The 19,803-nt window shown below is 37.7% G+C and overlaps 2 protein-coding genes across 2 annotated transcripts; one reads left to right on the forward strand and one right to left on the reverse strand.

The window, feature by feature from the left end:
- Positions 1-523: 523 nt before the first annotated feature.
- On the reverse strand, positions 524-6,963 carry LOC109005745 (beta-galactosidase 3-like). Its single transcript, XM_018984793.2, has 19 exons — positions 6,697-6,963; positions 6,481-6,576; positions 6,247-6,359; positions 6,068-6,134; positions 5,805-5,897; positions 5,453-5,596; positions 5,028-5,116; positions 4,846-4,951; positions 3,808-3,895; positions 3,553-3,671; positions 3,257-3,421; positions 2,738-2,916; positions 2,537-2,646; positions 2,271-2,380; positions 2,014-2,124; positions 1,824-1,937; positions 1,490-1,692; positions 1,055-1,391; positions 524-922 (listed from the first exon to the last, which is right to left on the reverse strand). The coding sequence occupies exons 1-19, from the start codon at positions 6,862-6,864 to the stop codon at positions 791-793; spliced, it is 2,544 nt and encodes an 847-aa protein (XP_018840338.2). The 5' UTR covers positions 6,865-6,963; the 3' UTR covers positions 524-790.
- A 9,552-nt stretch (positions 6,964-16,515) lies between these two features.
- On the forward strand, positions 16,516-19,193 carry LOC109005746. Its single transcript, XM_018984794.2, has 3 exons — positions 16,516-16,693; positions 16,861-16,949; positions 18,934-19,193. The coding sequence occupies exons 1-3, from the start codon at positions 16,540-16,542 to the stop codon at positions 19,060-19,062; spliced, it is 372 nt and encodes a 123-aa protein (XP_018840339.2). The 5' UTR covers positions 16,516-16,539; the 3' UTR covers positions 19,063-19,193.
- The last annotated feature ends 610 nt before the right edge of the window (positions 19,194-19,803 follow it).

The following is a 19,803-nucleotide window of genomic DNA, read 5'->3' on the forward strand; positions in this document are numbered from 1 at the left end:
TTAGCCCACATTCTCCCTTTCTCTAAATTACCTTTTGGTATCTTGAATTATATCATGCTATGAGAGATTTATTAATGGGTTTTAATTTTCTAAAAACTTGAATTTCAATTGAATCCAGATTTTGAAGGAATAGACCTTTCATCCCTAGCCAGTGCTGTGCATCATTCCACTAGTTGTTTCTTACAAGCTAGGTTTAGAGCAGCATGCCCTTGCCTTCTTGAGTCATTGCTTGCTTCATAGCTTGGTCATTGAATTAGAATTCTATGTAATCGCTTACGTCAGAAGAAATGAGGACCCCATCAAAGTCCATTGCCATCATACAAAACGACAACTCATTAGGTGTACTATCTCTGATTTCAACCCCACTTTAGTCTTTGGTACATTAATAAGGGATACCTTCTCAAATGGTTTTAAGAAAAGCACTGTACTACTTTATATGAGATTCCTTTTGATCATGAGGGGAGGAGGACTCTGTCACAACACCATGAAGGATCAATCAATGACCAGCTTTAGGCCTTGCTATTGAGATTTTTTTTTTTAAAAAAAAAGAAAGAGTAATTCTAACTAGAAACTCCATTCTTCGCTCCCTTTTCCTCTCTTAGTTAATTTAATTGTATGGAAGCTCCTACAGCTTCAGAAACCCTACCCAGTTGCTTGCATTTACGTTGCATACAAAATTTATCACTTCACAAATCTAATCAGAACTGGGTTTTCCAATGCAGATTGAAATGAATACAACTGTTCCAATTCTGGTATGAAGTTAGGATTCCTTTTCTTCTTCTCAAACCCCTTAATTGGGTGTGGCATCTGTGGGGGCACAAACAGCTTCTACCAATAATTTTTTTGATATGTTTGGACATGGGTCTGCACCAAAATTGCTGTTTGATACGGTCACCATGCATTTCTGCTTACCTACGCATTCCTGGAATCAAGAACAGAATATAAGTGAATTCGAGATTGAACATGAATCAGGATTGGGTTTAAACGGTATTTTAAATCGAATTTGAATGCTCGACAAAAGTGGATTGAAGAAATTAAAGAGCAGACCGAGTACCTTCTCAAAGACAGCTAGAGAGCTTGGGGCATGACAGGTCCCATGCTGGAAACTACCACAAGTCCCAAATGGAGTTCCAAAACTAGCAAATTTAATTGCAGAAATGAACTGCCCGCCTGCACAATGTAGGCTAACCTTTGGCATGTCTAGACCTTCAGATTTGCCATCTCTCTCAATATGCCAGTTGTTAATGTTTGAGTGATCCCCGGATACCTTGGCACAGATACTTGTAACTGATCTTTTTACAAGTGCAATTTTAGAGGGATCTCCACCTATTTCCTCAAATACTACCAACAGATTTTTAGTTGGCTTCAACCATGACCGAGGAACATGGTACCTGAACACATGATAGAAGATAGAAATGAGCTAGCAATATACCATCATTTAATCTTCACTTTTATCTTGTTCGTGGAGGAGGTTTGAGCAAGTCCGTACCATTTTTGAGTTGGTTGGCCACAACCAAATTGGCACTTTGTAGGCCGGAATGTGACGGAATAACTGCATCCACTGCAATTACCATTAGCATAGAGATTCCAATATCTTCCCATGCTCTCCCCATTGATCCACACTTGGCCCTTCCCCATACTACTCATGTCCAAAGCCAAGGCCTCCTCTCCTTTCGGTGCACCAAAATGGGTCTGCAGGTTCAAATGTCAACTTAGACTTGTTAAGGTTTTGAATAAGTTTAAGAACAAGCCTACCCCCATAAAAAGCATAAAAAAGAAACAAAAAAGGATTATATCAAAGACTGCTTTTGACGTTCCCATACCTTATACCATGTCAGAGGCTGCTGTTTCTCTGCCACTAAGGACCCTTGCATCCAATCAACTGATGATATAGAGTTAGGAGAACATAAATTCATGGCTTCTCCTTTAAGCCCAACCTGTACAAAGATACACCTGTGAGGTAGATACTCATCTTGCAAGTCCTCAAAATATGTGGAAGTGAGATGCTTAGACCTTGTATGACCATTTATGCCAGGACAAATCCCTATTTCCCTGGTCTATCCCATGTATGACAACTGGTCCAAGGATTCCTGTGTTCCTCGTCTCAAAGTGTGGACCATTGTTCTTCAACACCAACAGGACCAAAAAGAAAGGATCAGTTGAAGAAAGCTACTAGGACATACTAGGCCAAGCAATATAATAACCTGTTGAAGTATTAACTGGTACTGATCTATCAGAGTTATAATAAAAGTGAGGATTGAAGTATTAACTGGCAATCCAACAGCTATACTGAGTAGTGAAATTTTGTTTGTTCCGGGTTTCAGGTCAACATTCCCTGTAAAAGTAAATCTCAAGCTCTCCCGAGTCCCAAAAGCCGAGCCTATCATTAGATCAGACACAATTCTTTAGTAATCATTAAAATGATATAAAAGTTGAACCTCTCTCTCTCTCTTCCCCCTCTTTTTTTCATAGAGTAACAAAGTTCAATCCAGTTGTATTTTCTGGCTTTCTGAAATCAAGAAACTCGATGATGTACCTGAAAATTTCCCATTAGTGAAGACATGCATAACATGGCCAGCTGAATGCACAGTGAGAGTTGGGCGTTGGCCTTGATGCAGGAATGGTTCTGATGAACTAATATCAACGCTGGAGACAATTTTAATGGTAAAAATGTTATCAATGTGTATAGATATTTAACATTAGAGTGAAAAAGAAATTTAAGAAGGATTCAATTCACCTGGTTGTGTACCAGAGATAGTCGCTAGCATCTCTAGTGACGTTCAACTGTTCCAAGAGACCAATGACACTGATTGTTGAATCATCATCGGCCAGGGATATGTCTTCATTAAATGTATGCCATGGAGAAAAATCAACATTTGTAGGCAACATTTGCACTTGGGATGTCTGAACTCCAACCTGAAAAGGTTGTGCATCTCACTATCTCAGCATGCATGATAAACGTCAATAGGATGGAAATAAAAACACTGGCAAAAATATCTTATCACATTTGAACAGGCCTACACTTGTTTGCAGTGAAAATTAATGTTAGGAAAATGAATTAAGATTGTTGGATAAATCATGTTCCATCATGGTGGTAATGATCTGCATATTTTAAAGTTAGTTTTGGCTATATTATGTATATAGACAGAGTATACTGTATGTAACTATAGTCAAATTTTCAGGCTTCACACAGAACGTCCAGGAAATATGCAAAAACCAAGATGAATCCAGTAGTTCCGATAGTCAATTCACTTACTTTGGCGGTGTTGAAGACAACATTTTCACAATCAGGAAGGATGCTTATGGACCAGGGTGGTAGGTTGTAGTGCTTGTTATTGAAAGTCACCCTTGCAACTGACTTGGAATTGTAATTTGAGAGAAAAGCTGCACAGTCTCCTGACTTGGAAGAGAATACATGTGCCTGGGAAATGTTAATAGTCAATCTGATTTAGATATAAGGAAAAGAAAAAAGAAAAAGGAAATTAATTTGACACTATCCTATAACCAGAAGCAGTAATTTCCCAAACCCTTTGGATAGAGGATATGACAAACCTTTTCATAATTTCCCAAGGATGTGATAGTAGGGTCAGCATTAAGCAAAGCTCGCTCACATGACTTGATAGCCATATGGAGTTCCTTCAGACGGCCATACTTGGGCTCCCTTATCAAGCCTATCAAATTAGTATGGTTAAACTATGAGTTACAATCTGACAAACTGATTAATTCTCTGATTATGTAAAAAAATAAAATAAAAAATAGTTTATAAATTGAGTTTCCTTTGGTACGATACTGGCACAGGTTTCTCACCATATTCATCAATTGGAGCATCATAGTCATAGCTGGTTGTAATGAAAGGGCCACCAGCAGTTCTTCCGAAGTTTGTTCCTCCATGGTACTGCCAAACACAATATGAATATCACGTAAATCGTTTCCAAATGTACATTGTCGTTATTTATAGATGTAATGCATAAATGGAATGGATCAGATCCTAGAAAGCATAAATTCTGGAAGACTTCTTGCACGAGATGATGTTAATTTACTAGCAGATGAGGACAGTGAAAGTAAGAACATTGAGAAATAAAGAATTGCCATTATGGTCTTAGACTTCATAGTGTTAGGAACGATAAGAAGAAAAAGTAAGCAAAAAACGAAATCAATCATACACGAACACAAATTTACGTGGTTCACTAATGTGTCTACGCCTACGGAGCTGCAGAGGATTTTATTTTCTTGAAAGTCAAATACATTGTGCGGCAATACAATGAGTAATGCTAAATACAACCTTAGGGTGTGCAAACCCCGCGTACTCTCTTAAAAAAAAGTGGATAAATCTGGGATCCACATGAAAAATTTATTTTTTTAATAGTGGACTTCACTTTTTTCAAAGAAAGTGTTTAGGGTTTGCACACATCATTTCTCATGGTGTGCAAGTATCATTCTCATGGTACAATATATATATATATATATATATATGGCAAAACCCTAATTAAAGATTGGGTCAGCCTGGTTTAAGAGCTAAAACCGGGTCAAAAAATTTTTTCACCCCCCGACCCCCTTATTGGATCAAGTCATCAAATCGGGCAGCCACAAAAATAAACTAGGCTCCACAAAAACAAGCCCAACGAGTAGAATATAGGCTAGATATGATGTTTTCTGGGAAATTAAAAGAGAATCAACCAAGACGTTTCCATCAGCTTGTCATTCAAAGTATTCAGTTTTCAGGACCCCAAAATATAAATCATCTCCCCTTTATTACATGGTAATTAATAAGAACAATATTGAAACATTTTTGTGTACTACTTTGAATAGGTGCTGAATGCCGTGTAATTATGAAGAGTGACTAACCATGTAATAATTTACAAAGGAGCCTCCCTTCTGAATGAACCGAGCAACTGCAAATGCCAAGTCTTCAACAGGTCGATGGTGAATGGGGCCACCAAATTCTGTAAACCTTAAAAAGGAGATTCAAGATAAATTGATATGTCTTAGGGAAGTGATTCGGAAGTGATGGTGGATGTAAACCTTACCAGCCAGTCCAGGCCTCAGTCCATAGTGTGGGTTTGTAAGGTTTATTTGGGGAGAAGTAGTCACAATAGAAACCGTTGCACGTGTTTATCTGTCATCAAGATTTAGAGAAAGATGGATTTGAACTTTTCACTTCTAAAGCTGAAGAGAGAGGCTCACTCTCCCATTTTTCTCACAAATAGAATTTCATCGTATACTAATTGTGTTTACAGGTAAGAAAAAGCTTCTTTGCCAGTGCACAAATTAGCTAGAATTCACAAATAATTGAACAATTAGTTGTGTTTATAGCAAAATATTAACATTGATAGAATGCAAGAGAACAAAAAAGTGACAAGAAAGACCCTACAGCATAACTTTTAGTTTATAAGAAGAAACCATGGTTGGAGCTTGTATACGTTTCATGTTTAAGAAGCATAATTTTCATTACCATTGGGTCAGGGGCATCATCTTCCTTGCACATTACCCATGGGACCCCAGTACCCATTCCAACGGCCATCTTTGCAGCCCAGGTCATGTATGCATGGCCGGCAGTTCCAAATGCCTTGCTTACAGGCTCATATTCATTCTCTATCTGCACTCAGAAAATAAGTGCAAAGATATATAAGTAAATCATTAAAATTAACGTAACGAAGTTGCACAATGTAGCCGTTCTTTACTTTTTACTAGAACTGATTCAACTGATTATTTTATTTTTCTTTAACTTTGCTTTGTAATATACAGGAAAATTTACTAACAGAGACTATTGCACAGTGCAGGAGTTGATTTTCCCAAAACGATACCTGAGAGAGGATGATGGGACCACCTTGAGACGCGAACAGATTTTCATCCTTCATCATTGTAACAATTTTCTGGGTAAATTTTTGCATTGCCAACTGTAATACAGCGAAATGTAAGATACTCGTAGCAAAGTTTAGTTAGTGGTTAGCGAGTTTTAGATGCCAACATTTTCTGTACAGACTTTCATATGTGCAGTTCATCAATCACCTGTTTTTATTTTACCCACACACACACACTGAGTAGAGAGAGAGAGAGAGAGAGAGACCTTGAAAGGCTCATTATCTGTTCTAAAGTTAATGCCTGGAACATACTTCAACCAAACAGGAAACCCCCTAATTAAAAAAAAAAAAAAAAAAAAAACACACACAAAAACAAAAGGTGATGAAATAATTGAATTTGAAGAACAGCAACTCCTCGTCACCCAAAGAAGGAAATTTTTGTTACCCAAAATTCCACTCTGCACAAACATAAGGTCCAATGCGAAGATGCACGTATAGTCCTGCTTTCTGAATCATCTTGATAAACCGAACCAAATCAAATCTCCCCTCGAAAGTATACTGAACCCCCGAGAATAGAAAAGAAACAAAAAACCATAACTCATCAGTTAATGTCGACCAGAAAGTATAAGAAACGCAGCTGAAAACAGAGGAAAAAAGAGCATGAGTAAAACCGAAGTACCTTGCCAGGAGAAGGTTCATGAACATTCCAAAACACATAGGTATCTATAGCATCCAAGCCACCATCTTTGGCTTTCTGTATTAGACTTTCCCACATCTGCATTGTATGCAAATTGTTCGTCATGAAGAAGTGTGTAAGCAAAACTTCACATATCAACCACATTTTCCTTGATAAATGTGGGAAAGGAATTGGATAAAGTTTTGTAAATTAAGATACCTCAGGGGTGCTTCTGGGGTAGTGTATAGAGCCAGAAAAAAGAATTTTCCTCTGCCCATTAATGACGAGTGCCTTCCTATCATAGGTGACACTGCACTGAGCCAGCTGAAGACTCAGAAACAAAACCATACAGAGAAAAAACCACTTGGAAGCTGAGCTAGCTTCCATTTTCTCTCCAGACTCTCCCTCTCTCACACACACACAGACTAAGGAAAAGTGCAAAATGTGGGAAGAAGCGGTTGTTATATGGTCACCACTCAGCAACAAACAAAGAATCCATTTCTCTGAACCCTTTTGTTGTCTTACATATACTGATATACAGCTATAAGCAGCTCAAAAAGGTGGCATTCACAATCTGTGTGGGCGAGAGAGAGAGAGGTTTATGAGTTTGGGAAGCACGAGATTATAATGTGGTCACCACTCAGCAGAAAAACCAGTCTATTTGTCTCGAATCTGTCGTTACTGCATATACTGACACGATGACATTTGACTCAAAAGAATAACCATTCACTACAAGAGAGAGAGAGACGCACCATACCCACTATCCTTGCATCTGATTCACTACAATGGCATAGTGATAATGTAACGGAATGTAATGTGCGTGACACAACTGCACTGCGGTCCTGCTTTATGGCCGAAGCTTTTATTTTCATACTGGCTTCATGCATGAATTTGATTTCTCCCTTGATACCAAATATTTTTTTTGGGCCTCTCTGTCTCTGTCTTACATGAAATTCAGACAACAAACTAAAACACCAATGACATGGGAAAACAAATATTATCAGACAACCAAAAAATATGTCTATGATTAATATCCTTTTATATAATATTATCTTACAACATTACAGTAAACGTTAGATGGATGCATCAAAGTGTATAAGCAAATATTGTATTCTACATATATATTTTGTAGCAACAAGTACAACATTGATTACAAACCCAAAAAAGCGTTGGAAATAAAGTAAGGGCACTGCTATGGGTCCCGAATTCGGGATCTATTTTGTGTCCCGAATAGGTTTTTTAGTTTTTTAATTTTTTTTTATGTATTTTTTTAATCATTATAAATATTTTTTAAAAAAATAAAAAATCACAACATCATTAAAAAATATTTTTTTAATCATTCAATAAAAAGAAACATTCGAGACACACTTCGGGACCAAAGCATTTCCCTTTGCACAGACTGAGCGGGGGCTTTTTTTTTACACCCGGATAGAGGAGCAGCCGTGATGGGACTCCTGTAACTCTGAAACTTTCAACCTTTATTTTATTTTTTTTACCCTTTAAATTCTTCTCAAAGGATAAAAAGAAAATTCATTAGTTAGTAAAACTGTTCGAGAAAGAGTCTAAAAACTAAGGTCACTTTTATTTTCATAATTTTTTTTAATCTGATCTCATTTTATTATTATAAATTTTATAAATTTTTATATAAAATAAAATAAAAAATTTAATTTTTTTAAATCTTAAAATAAAAATAATATTAATAAAATATATTCTAATAGTATTTTATTCTATTTTTAATTTTAATATCAATTCATCTCATTTCATCTATAAAAATAAATTAAATAAAGTACTGAATTTTTTTTTATAAATATAATAAATCTGAATAATAATTAATACATATATATATATAAATTTCACACCTATCTTTTATAAAAAAAAAATTGAGTTTCAATATAAAAATAAATATAATTTTTCTTAATTCCGTTTAAATAGTGAGATGAGATGAGATGATTTTAAATAAAAGTTAAAAGTTGAATAAAATATTATTAGAATATTATTTATTATTATTATTATTATTTTAAGATTTAAAAAAGTTGAATTGTTTATTATATTTTGTATGAGAATTAAAGAAAATTATAATAATGTGATGAAATGAAATGTGTTAAGATGATTTCTCAATATAAACGGGGCCATAATGGTACTTACCTTTTTTCGAAAAATTTACACGAAATTTATAGTGCACGTCAATTTATATTTTGGAGTATTACTAATACTAAATTACTAAGAACAAGACTTTATTCTCCTTGTACTAAATTACTCCAAGACTATATTTTGGAGTAAAGCGGGGCCCCGCCGCCCACCCCTACTAACATCTTTTTTTTTTCCTTGTACTCTCATTGTCCTATCTTTTTCTCTCATTCTGTCGTCTTCTAATAGAGGCCCTTGGATGGGCTGAACTTGATTTATTTAGGCTTGAGATATTTTATCCCTTCAACCATATCAACTAGAACACCTTATAATTAACATGGGTTGTGTGAAGGGTCGATTCAGATTTCTTGAATTTCTTTGGAGACGCTTGAATAGTGGGATTTAGAGAGAACTTTTTGATAGGATTTGAAGGAGGAGAAAAGGAAGAACTTTTGCGCCTTGACTTGAAACTGAGAGATATAAGGAAGAGCACGAGAACTATGGTTGCAGCTATGCATAAATTGTCTGTGATGCATTGCACTATTTCTCATGATCACAGAAAATAAAAAATAAATGCCACCAGTCCAGCGCTTGCAGGGCCTGAACAGATCCAACAAATCCTAATTGAAAATAATTATTCCCTTATTTGGATGTAATTGTGCAAAATCATGCACTTGTTAAATAAGAGTCAAAATAGGAACAAAACAAAACACCTATTCATTGGAGTCAATTATTCTCTCTCTCTGTCTCTCTCTCTCACTTCACATATTCTTGTCAAGCTTGGCGTTTTAACTTAAATAGATCAAGGTTTCCTTTCTAGGATATCTACGTAGGGGCTTTTCCACGGCCGCCTGTGTCTTGATTTAGGTTTCTTGTTTGAAAATGGAGGAGTCCTTCCATCATCACTATCAGCGTCTCGCTTTGACTGAGATGGAGAATGCGGAGGTGGTCCTAGAATCGGCGAAGTTAGCCGATATCTTTCGGAGCGGAGGAAAGTGTTTGATAATGAAGTTATTCACTGAGAGGCATTACAATAAAGAGATCTTCAAGAGTACGATGCGCAAAGCTTGGCATTTGGGGTCAGTGGTGAAGTTCAGAGATCTGGATTCCACTCTCCTTTTAGCCGATTTTGAGAATATTAAGGATAAGGAGAGGGTTCTTTGGGAAGGCCCTTGGTCCTTTGATAAACATTTAGTGCTACTGTTTGAAGTTGATGGCCGGAGTCAAGTTCACCAGATTCAGATGAAGATGGCGTCATTTTGGGTATGGATTCACAACTTACCTCTTATGGCTCGTAATGAGTATGTGGGTCGTTTATTGGGTGAGAAAATTGGGTATGTTGAGGTAGTGGATGTGGAGGCAGGGGAAATGGAATGAGGGCAGTTTTTACGAGTTCGGGTAGCTTTGTCTATCGACAAACCTCTTCTTCGAGGCTCAAAATTGATTATTAGGGATGGTGAGCCTGTGTGGGTTCGGTTCTTCTATGAGAGATTACCGAATTTTTGCTATTGGTGTGGTTGTTTGGGACATGGTGAGAGGGATTGTGTCAATGTCAAACGGGGATCGGAGGTGCATACATGGAAGGATTATCCCTATGGTCCGTGGTTGCATGCGGGTAGTGGGTTTGGAGTCCACGCATCTGCTGGGAAAAACATAGGATCCAATCCAGTGAAACATACTCCAACAAATCCTTTGGGATCAAAGGATGCCACGAGAACGATTGTACAGGAAAAGGGGGCAGAGGTAGTGGAGGAAGGAGTGCTTTCCCCGCCAGTTTTTCATGCTGAACAGATGGTAGTTACGGCTGGAGTGGAGGTGGACCTGCAGGCACAAGGTAGTTACGGGATGGCTGAGGTGGGCGAGAAAGCTAGCACTGAGAAGGATTCTCTGGAAGTTTCGGGTCACAAGTCGGGTGCAGTTGCCAGTGACACGCTTGGGCCTGGTGGGCCAGAAGCTGTGGGGCTCACTTTTACAGGGGTTAACAAAAAAGAAAAGCCTGCTACTAAACCGGATGGGCTTCGAAGCAAGAAGTGGAAACGCACTTCTCTACTGCATGAAACGACACCTAGTTTTCCTGGGGGTGATTCTGTGAAGGGGGCATCCAGAAAACGAAAGGGGTTTTTAGAGGATGATTTTTCTGGCGCAAGATCAGCGAAGCGTTTTCAAGCTAACCCCATTTTTGATGAAGCAACGAAGTCTGTTGATGATAAGGCTGCGAAGAAAGTACAAAAACCAGAGATATCGGCGGTGGCTATGGATCAGCACCGCCGGGAGCCATGAAAATTTGTAGTTGGAATGCACGTGGGCTTGGGAACCCACGTGGCATGGCATTCATACACTCTGTGACTTTATACAGAGGGAAGCGCCCGAGGTTTTGTTCTTACAGGAGACTAGACTGACCACCCGTGAAGTTGAATCTTGTAAGTACAAGTTTGGTTTTAAAAATTGTTTGGCTATTAGTTCTCAGGGTAGAAAAGGGGGTATTGCGTTATTATGGGATGCTGAAGTTGATCTTTCAGTTATTAATTATTCTCTGAATCATGTTGATGCTGTGATAAAGGATCCTAATTTGAGGAGGGGACACTGGTTTTTAACTGCTGTGTATGGCTTTCCTGAGACTCACTTAAGGTATCAAACTTGGAGTTTGCTTAGAATGTTGTGTCGAGCAAATGATGACCTTGGATGGTGATGGGGGATTTTAATGAATTAATGTATTCTCATGAAAAATGTGGTGGTAGACCTAGGCCTGACAATCAGCTTTATGCTTTTAGTGAGGTTGTCGAAGAATGTAATTTCAGGGATTTGGGATTCTCAGGTCCAAAATTTACGTGGTCAAATAGGAGACATGGGGATCAATGTATTAGTGAAAGGATTGATAGGTTCTTGGTCAACTCTGCTTGGTGGGATAGTTTTCCGAATGCCAGAGTAACACATGGGGTGGCAGCCTACTCGGACCACTTGCCTATTTGGGTGAATTTGGCGGGGGCCACTTGTCCTCGCGCTATTAAAAAATCCTTTAAATTTGAGGCCATGTGAGTTGGTGAGAAAGCTTGTGAAGATATTATAAAAGGTGTTTGGGGAAGAAGTGCTGGCTCAACTAATATGGAAGCTGTTTCTGGTTTAATTAATGAATGTGGAGCTAAATTACAGGGGTGGAATAAACAATGTTTTGGAAATGTCCAAACCCATCTCGGTAAAGCACAGCAAACATTACATAGTTTACAGGAGAGGGGCCCAGATTTGGTTTCCACAGCAGCTATGAATTTTGCAAGAGATGAAGTACAACTTTAGTTGGAGAGAAAAGAGGTTATGTGGAGACAACGTTCTAAGGCTTTGTGGCTCAAAGAAGGTGATAGTAATACTAAATATTTTCATATGAAGGCATCTCAACGAAAGAGGAAGAACCAGATTTTGAAGATCCAAGATGAGAATGGCTATTGGCAAGAGGATTCTCAGCGGGATAGGGTTATTCTAGACTATTTTCAGACACTTTTTACAAGCTCTGTCCCGATTATTGATGGAAATTCTTTGGATTTCTTGGCACCTTTGGATGGACGAGTTTCAGGCGAGATGAACCAGAATTTGATAAAGGAGTTCACAGCAGAGGAGGTTAAGGAAGTGTTGAATCAGATGAATCCTACGAAGGCCCCAGGGCCCGATGGCATGTCCCCAATATTTTTCCAAAAATATTGGCAAGTGGTTGGTGATACCATGACTGCAGCAGTGCTGGAAGCCCTCAATTCAGGTTCTTTTCCTTCCATATTAAATCATACACATATCACTTTGATTCCAAAGAAGAAGTGTGCTATTAAAATGAGTGACTATCGGCCCATTAGCTTATGTAATGTGGCCTATAAACTTATTGCTAAGGTTGCTTCGAATCGACTTAAATCCGTATTGCCAAACATAATTAGTGAGAGTCAAAGTGCTTTTGTTCCTGGGCACCTTATTTCTGATAATGTGCTGATTGCTTATGAGTTGATAAATTACCTAAAGCATAAAAGGAAAGGACAAAAGGGGTTTATGTATTTGAAGTTAGATATGAGCAAGGCATATGACCGCATCGAATGGGGCTTTCTAAAGTCGGTTATGGAAGTGATGGGGTTTCATACGAGGTTCATTGAGCTAATAATGTGCTGTATTGGGTCTGTTTCTTTTTCGGTTTTGATAAATGGTGTGCCAAGAGATCCCATTCTTCCCACTAGAGGGTTAAGGCAGGGCGACCCATTATCTCCATACCTTTTTCTACTCTGCACCGAAGGTCTGATTTCTTTATTAAGAATTGCAGGGCTGCGAAAAGAGATTTCTGGGTTGAAAATCTGTCGAGGGGCGCCAACTATAAATCATATGCTTTTTGCCGATGATAGTGTTGTTTTTTGTCGAGCAGAGGTGGAAGAAAACAGAAGGATACAAGCGTTATTGGAGAGATATGAAGTTGTTTCGAGGCAAAGGATTAATAAAGAAAAAACAGCTATTGTGTTTAGTGGTAATGTGAGTGTGGAGAACCAAAATGAGATCAAGAACCTTTGGAGTAAAGGTGAAATACAGCAATATGAAAAGTATTTGGGTCTTCCACCTATTATAGGGAAGTCCAAAAAGAGTGCTTTTCAATCTATCAAACAACGGGTATGGCAAAAGCTTCAAGCATGGAAGGAGAAGTTGTTGTCACAAGGTGGAAATGAGATTTTGTTGAAAGCAGTAGCTCTATCTATACCAACCTATACCATGTGTTGCTTCCTTTTACCAGCTAGTTTTTGTGCTGAATTAGAAGGTATGATGTCTAAATTCTGGTGGGGCCAAAAAGGAAATGAGAGGAAAGTGCATTGGTTGAGTTGGAACAAGTTGTGTCAGGCAAAGAAATTTGGAGGTTTGGGATTCAAAGATTTAAGAACTTTTAACCTCTCTCTTCTCGCAAAACAAGGGTGGAGGTTGTCCCAAAATGAAGATTCTCTTTTGCACAAATTATTTAAGGCTAAGTATTTTCCTCATACCTGTTTTATGAAAGCTGGTTTAGGCAAAAGCCCCTCTTATACTTGGAGGGGGATTTGGGAGGCTCGTAAATGGTTAGAGGTGGGTTGTAGGTGGCGAATAGGGAATGGGAGGGCTATTCATATATGGCAAGATCAGTGGATTCCGGGGCATCTTTTTTTGGTGGCAGAAGGGGTCAGGGGACGTGAGGGCTTAAACTCGGGTTTGGTGGATTCTTTATTTGTTGACATTGTTAAAATGTGGGATATTCAAAAGCTTAGATCTCTCTTCAATCCAAGTATAGTTTCAGATATTCTAAAAATCCCTCTATGTTCTGATAATGTTGAAGATAGGAGGGTTTGGGCTTATGAACGTAACGTAATGGGGAATTTAGTGTGCGAAGTTGCTACAGATTTATCTACTCTCAGGCTGGTTTTCAGTATGATGAATCTTCCAACATGCAGGCTCAGCAGAAATTTTGGAAGCATTTGTGGAAGATGAAAGTGCCAAATAAGCTTAAAATTTTTACATGGCGTGCATGCAAAGATAGTCTACCAACTGTAGTGAATTTAGTAAAGAAAAAGGTTTTACCGAATGCAACTTGCAGGCTATGTTTGTCAGAAGAAGAAAATATTGCTCATGTCGTTGTTCACTGTGGGGCTGTGCAAGATTTATGGAGGTTTTATCTCCCTGAGTTAATAATGGATAAGCAGCTGTCTTTGGTGGAGATGGCCATGCAACTTTGTGAAAGAAATATGGCTGAAAAGATGTCTACTTTCTTTGCTTTGGCGTGGGGTTTCTGGTACCGCAGGAATAAGTTTGTGAATGACCAGGTACTGTTAGGGCTTGCCAGTGTTGCTGAGAATGTTAATGTTCTGTTGAGAAGCCATGCTCAAGTTAGTATAAAGACACGAAGTGAGACTTTGAAGCATTATAAATGGCATCCCCCTTCGGTTGGTAGTCTGAAACTAAATGTAGATGTTGTGGTCTTTCCTGAGTGGGATAAGGCAGGTGTGGGGGCAGTGTTGCGAAATGAGAATGGCAGAGTTATGATGGCTTTTAGCCGTGCAGAAATTCCCTTGGAAGGTTCCGAAGGTCTAGAGCTTCTAGCCATCTTCAGAGGCATGCAACAGTGTGTTACTATGGGTGTCTCCCATCTGGTTGTGGAAAGTGACAGCTTGTTAAGTATTGAGGCACTAAATGATGATAGCATGACAAACTCTATGTTGGGTGTGCTTTATTATGAGATAAAGAAATTGGCTAGTTGTTTTGCTGTTTGTATGTTTTCTCATGTATATCGAGAAGGCAACAGGGTAGCTCATAAGTTGGCTAGAAATGCTTTTAAGGTTGATAGTATGGAGGTTTGGTGGAATTGTATTCCAGACTGTATTTCTCAAACTGTATGGTTTGATGATTGTCTGTAATCGTTTGTTTTCCAGTTGATGAATGAAATTATCATTTTCTATCAAAAAAAAAAAAAAACTTAAATAGAACAATGCTACTTAAAATATATCACGTCAGTCAAATCAGGCCGATGATATACATTATTTTTTGCCTAATTTCTAAACCCAGATTTCTCAACCTCAAATGATGAATTAGGATTAAGGTCCCAAATAATTTCAATGCATTGGACAGTTTCAATGCATGAGAGGGGGCTAGCTAGTCTTTGATTATATGGTTTTCACAATAGACAAGTAGGCCGGCCATGCATTTTGGCAGCGATTTCAGGGATAAATGTTTGAGCAATAGATCATATTAATCTTTCATCAATCAAAGGATCAAGTTTTTGCCCAGAAAAATATTTTTAAGATCCTATTGATAGTGGCTGCTGCTTGCACTCTAGCTGCTGTTATTTTCACAACTTCCATGGACTTTTATGGTGGTGGCCTTGGGCTGCAGACTGACCAACCCATTAAGTGATTGAGCCTGATCCGATCCGACCCCTATCAATGGATGTGGCAACCGACCCGACCCAAAGAAACTAGGTTGGTTTTTTTATGTTTTAAGGTGGCAGTGGGGTTTGGACATATACTGAAGATGGAAATGAACTCTAGCTATGTGATTATACACTCATTACTTCACGAAACCTTATCTTTTTTTTATTTGTCCCACTACACATAAAATTAAATCATCTTTACAATTTATGTAAAATTCATCATTTGAATGAATATGTGCAGTTTCAAATTAAAAAATGTCCGGAAAGGAAATATATCAGTTAATTAGGCATTGTTAGGTTTTGTAGATGAGATGCTTATCTAATCATTACAATTTTTTTAAATTTTTATATAAAATATAATAAACAATTCAATTTTTTTAAATTTCAAAACAAAAAAAATAATAATAAATTATATTCTAATAATATTTTTTTTCAATTTTTAACTTTCATTTCAACTCATCACACTATGTAGCCGAGCCATATTTAAGCTTGAAGCTTACCAGAAAAAAGAAAAAAAAAAAGGGAAAATGAAGAGCATTATCGACAATTATGATATATTTATATAATATAAGGATTTGATTCAGAATTTTTTCTATTATTTTCTCCTCTGCTTTCTCCTTTTACCTCTCTCTACTGATATCTAATTCAAGCTAAGAAATCAATATGTTTTTTTTTTCTTTTTTTATGAATCTGAAAATTGAAGTTAAAAAATGTTGGTTAATGACAATTTGGCACGCAAACAATTTTTTTTTTTTAATCAATAGCAAGCAAACAAAGAAATCAATATGTAGAGGAACACTTTCCAAACTATTGTCTCCTTTGCAATTGTCCCTTTCCGTATACATAGCAAATCGACACCTTAAAGGAAATGAAAAACATATGAAATGGGGCTTGGAGAGCCTGGTGACCATGACAATATACAACACTTGGAAAAAATAAATTATTCTCATCGGCCGGTTTAAGATTTCACACCTCCCACATCCTACGTGGCAAACCGAATTCTCTAACAACTGAATCGATTCTGAACCCGAATGAAAAATGCACTCTCTTGCCCGACACCACAATTCCTCTCCTCCCCTCTTCTCTGTGAAATGAAGCGGCCTAAAGACGATCTCCCCTCCTCGCCTCCCTGCTTCTTTGTGAAATCAAGCTCCCCGCTTCTCTGTGGATCGAGCTTCCTCTCTCGTATGAAGCTGATCTCCCGTCTTCCTCTCTCAAGTCTTTACTTCTCTCTCTCTCGTCTCTCTATGATTATAGGGCATAGCCATGTGTGCTCCTCTCTCTCTCTCCCTCTCTCTCCCATTTTTACCTCTCCCTCTTTACTCCATCTCTTTGTTTCCCTGTGATTCTAGGGAAAACACGGAAGGCCATTCGAGTTCGAGGAGTACTACGTCCAGGTCTGCGGAAGAGAACCCATCTCGAAGGCCAGATCTGCGCCACGGTAATATAATTTTCCATCCAAAGAATCTTCTATTCAAATTGTTTCTGCAATTTAAATATGTTTTCTTTTAGTCTATGTTGGGGTTACGAAAAGGATGTTGGATTGTGTGTTCTATTCCATTGTTAGTTGGAGATCATAGCTTTCCGTATGAATAGATCCGAAGAGCAGCCCCTATTCACGCTTCAGCAGTTGCACTCCTTACGTGTCAGACTGGGTTCACTAACAACGAACCGGTTCTGACCTCAGCTCCCTCATCCCGAAGCCTCCCTCTTGAATTTTAAATCCTCTTCAATGAAAACCCCATCAATTTTCTTCTTCTTCTTCTTCACGTCGAAACCCTCAATCCCCCTCACGCCTGACCTTTCTTCTTCTTCACTGTGAAGGCCTCAGTCCCCTCACAAAACCCAACCCTTCTTCATGCAGGATCTTCTCCTCGCGCCCCTTCGTGCAATCACAGAAAGTAAGAAAGAAAGAAGAACACTCCATCAGACACGGTTGCTAGGCAACTCATCTGTCACAAGCCCACGAACCGAATACATTGTCCATGGGCCTTGGACTGATTTAAATTCATTTACAACTTCTTTTACTTTGATGCTATCTGTTATTTGGACTACAATTAGCTATTGGGCCTTGGGCCTTAGTTTTATTTTCTTATATGCCTTTAGTTGTGTTAGCCTACGCCCATGAAGGGGTCATCTTCTTTATGTAAGAGCCAAAGGCTCTAGGGTTGAACATTGAGAAAAGTTAATGCAAATATTATTTCTTCTTCTCTTATTATCTTCTTCTTTTTTTTTCAATGGAGGTGCTCCTCTCGAAGTGAGTAATTTTCTCGTATATTTTCTAGTTAGACAAACACCTACTATCAAGTGTGTTACATCATCAGAGATCTGCGTGTTTCTCCCTCGCCTGGTTAGTCACCTCTCTGTGATTCTAGGGAAAAATCCATGCTCCTCTCTCCCTCTTTACTCCATCTATGATTCTAGGGCAAACACGTCTCTTCATTTCTCTATAATTTTAGGGCAAACACAGACATTTGGAAAACTAACATATGTCCCTGCGTCTAGATCTGCATCTCGCGAGGTAAGGATAATTGTTAATCTGCATCTCCGTCTATAAGGGCTCAATTGTTGGCTAGAAACAGAGGTAGGCATATCGGAAACTCAACTCAATAATCGTGTGAACTATGTTCTATGTCTTAAGTAAACATATCTAATTGTGTGGTCTTTAAGGTTAAGAAAACGTAAGGTTTGGTTTCCTTCTTAGAGACTGGTTTCATCAAATACCTTTCCTTCAAACAAAGGCTGCCCTTAGTCTCTAAGAGAGGTGTTTGCCGAATTGCCGCAGCGTGAGGACTAAAGAAAAGTCATTGAATTTCATAGTAAGTTTGAATCATTTTGATCTTCTACCATTTCATTGTCAATATGTGAACCTTCAATCTTCTACAAATCCATCACACATAGAGATTATCTCAAGTTCTTCACTATTAATAATCATCTTCAATATCCTTCAAAATTATTTTTAAAGAATATTCAATTTAACTGGTTGATTTTTTTCTTGATAAGGCTTGAACTTTCGTTTTAATTTCCATAACATCAACACATAAGTTTTAAGGTCTGAACCTTTGTTTGGTTTTTGGATAAGGCCTGAACCTTCATAATTCATCATAGTTTTAATTTGCATGTGTTTGACTAAAATACTAAACCAAACAGCTTGATATTATTTGTTCTTGCCCATCATCAAGATTTGATTTATCAGAGACAGACTTCCATTCATGCAATACATGTAAATAATTTAAGCACAACAAAAGCATACAATTCTTTTTTAATGAGTTAGACGTATATAAACCCAATAGGGGGAGTATTTGAAAAACATAATTTGAAAGCTATTGAAAGTCCTCACTTTTTAAAACAAGACAATTGGTGAACTTTATTCGTTTAAGCTATTTAAGCAATGCTTACCGTCCATTGTTTGTTTTATGGTGCAGGAGATGAAGTTACAATGTGATGAAAAGAGGTCCTTCAATGGAGAAGCTGAGGCCATTTCAGAATCTGTGTTGTTTTCATTTAATTGTTATTGTGGAGTAGTTGATAGTAATGTAATTTGCAATTTGTAGCTTTTTGTAATACTCTTTCTTGGCATGGGTTTTATGTTCTAGCCCCGTGTTTGCCACTGTATGCCAAAACATGATATTTGTGTGATTGGCAAGTAAATGTAATGGTTGGAGACTCCATATTAGATTTTGATGCTTGCTAGTTGTTGGCTGTTCACTTTATTTTTTGTCTGACCATGATTTGTTGTTCAGTCAAAAGAAAGAAAAAAGTTGTTCAGTCATGGTTGCTTTTGCAATGATCAACCAGGTTCAACTTGTGCTTAAACATTTTGGCTATATTAAAAAATTCATGAGAAATCCATGGGACCTTCTTTAGTACATTACAATCATAATCTCAGTCACATCCTGAGCTTTGCACTCTTATGAAGCAATAGAGAGAAAAAAATGTACTAAATTCATCTTCAACAATTTCCAGATTATTCTAAAAGTTCTTGGTGAAACAAACCCAATTTAAGTAAATGAAGAAAATAAAGAATTATGCATCCTATATAAAACCTCAACCAGCACTAGTCTAATGTCTGCCCCTCAAACATATATACTCAAATCTTACTAAGCACACATCCATAATGATATTCATAGACAATATAGCATTACAATTACGGTCCAAACCATTCATTTAAAACAATACTAGTTTGTGACAAATGTTGAATTTTTTCCAAACTCACTCATGCACATAAACAAATCAACTAAACTGACATATTGAAGCTTGATTGATTTCATATACAAGTTTTGTATGGTAAGCTT

Source organism: Juglans regia, chromosome 16 (assembly GCF_001411555.2).
Source record: "Juglans regia cultivar Chandler chromosome 16, Walnut 2.0, whole genome shotgun sequence".
Taxonomy (NCBI): Eukaryota; Viridiplantae; Streptophyta; class Magnoliopsida; order Fagales; family Juglandaceae; genus Juglans; species Juglans regia.

Excerpts from the sequence above, each read along its gene's own strand:
- LOC109005745 (XM_018984793.2), bottom strand. The coding sequence starts at position 6,864 with ATGGAAGCTAGCTCAGCTTCCAAGTGGTTTTTTCTCTGTATGGTTTTG. Across the intron at positions 6,360-6,480 it reads ATGAACCTTCTCCTGGCAAG|TATACTTTCGAGGGGAGATT; the intron begins GTACTTCGGTTT and ends TCGGGGGTTCAG. Across the intron at positions 5,117-5,452 it reads ATGATGCCCCTGACCCAATG|ATAAACACGTGCAACGGTTT; the intron begins GTAATGAAAATT and ends TCTTGATGACAG.
- LOC109005746 (XM_018984794.2), top strand. The coding sequence starts at position 16,540 with ATGAAAAATGCACTCTCTTGCCCGACACCACAATTCCTCTCCTCCCCT. Across the intron at positions 16,694-16,860 it reads TGGATCGAGCTTCCTCTCTC|GGAAAACACGGAAGGCCATT; the intron begins GTATGAAGCTGA and ends CTGTGATTCTAG. Across the intron at positions 16,950-18,933 it reads AAGGCCAGATCTGCGCCACG|GAGATGAAGTTACAATGTGA; the intron begins GTAATATAATTT and ends TTTATGGTGCAG.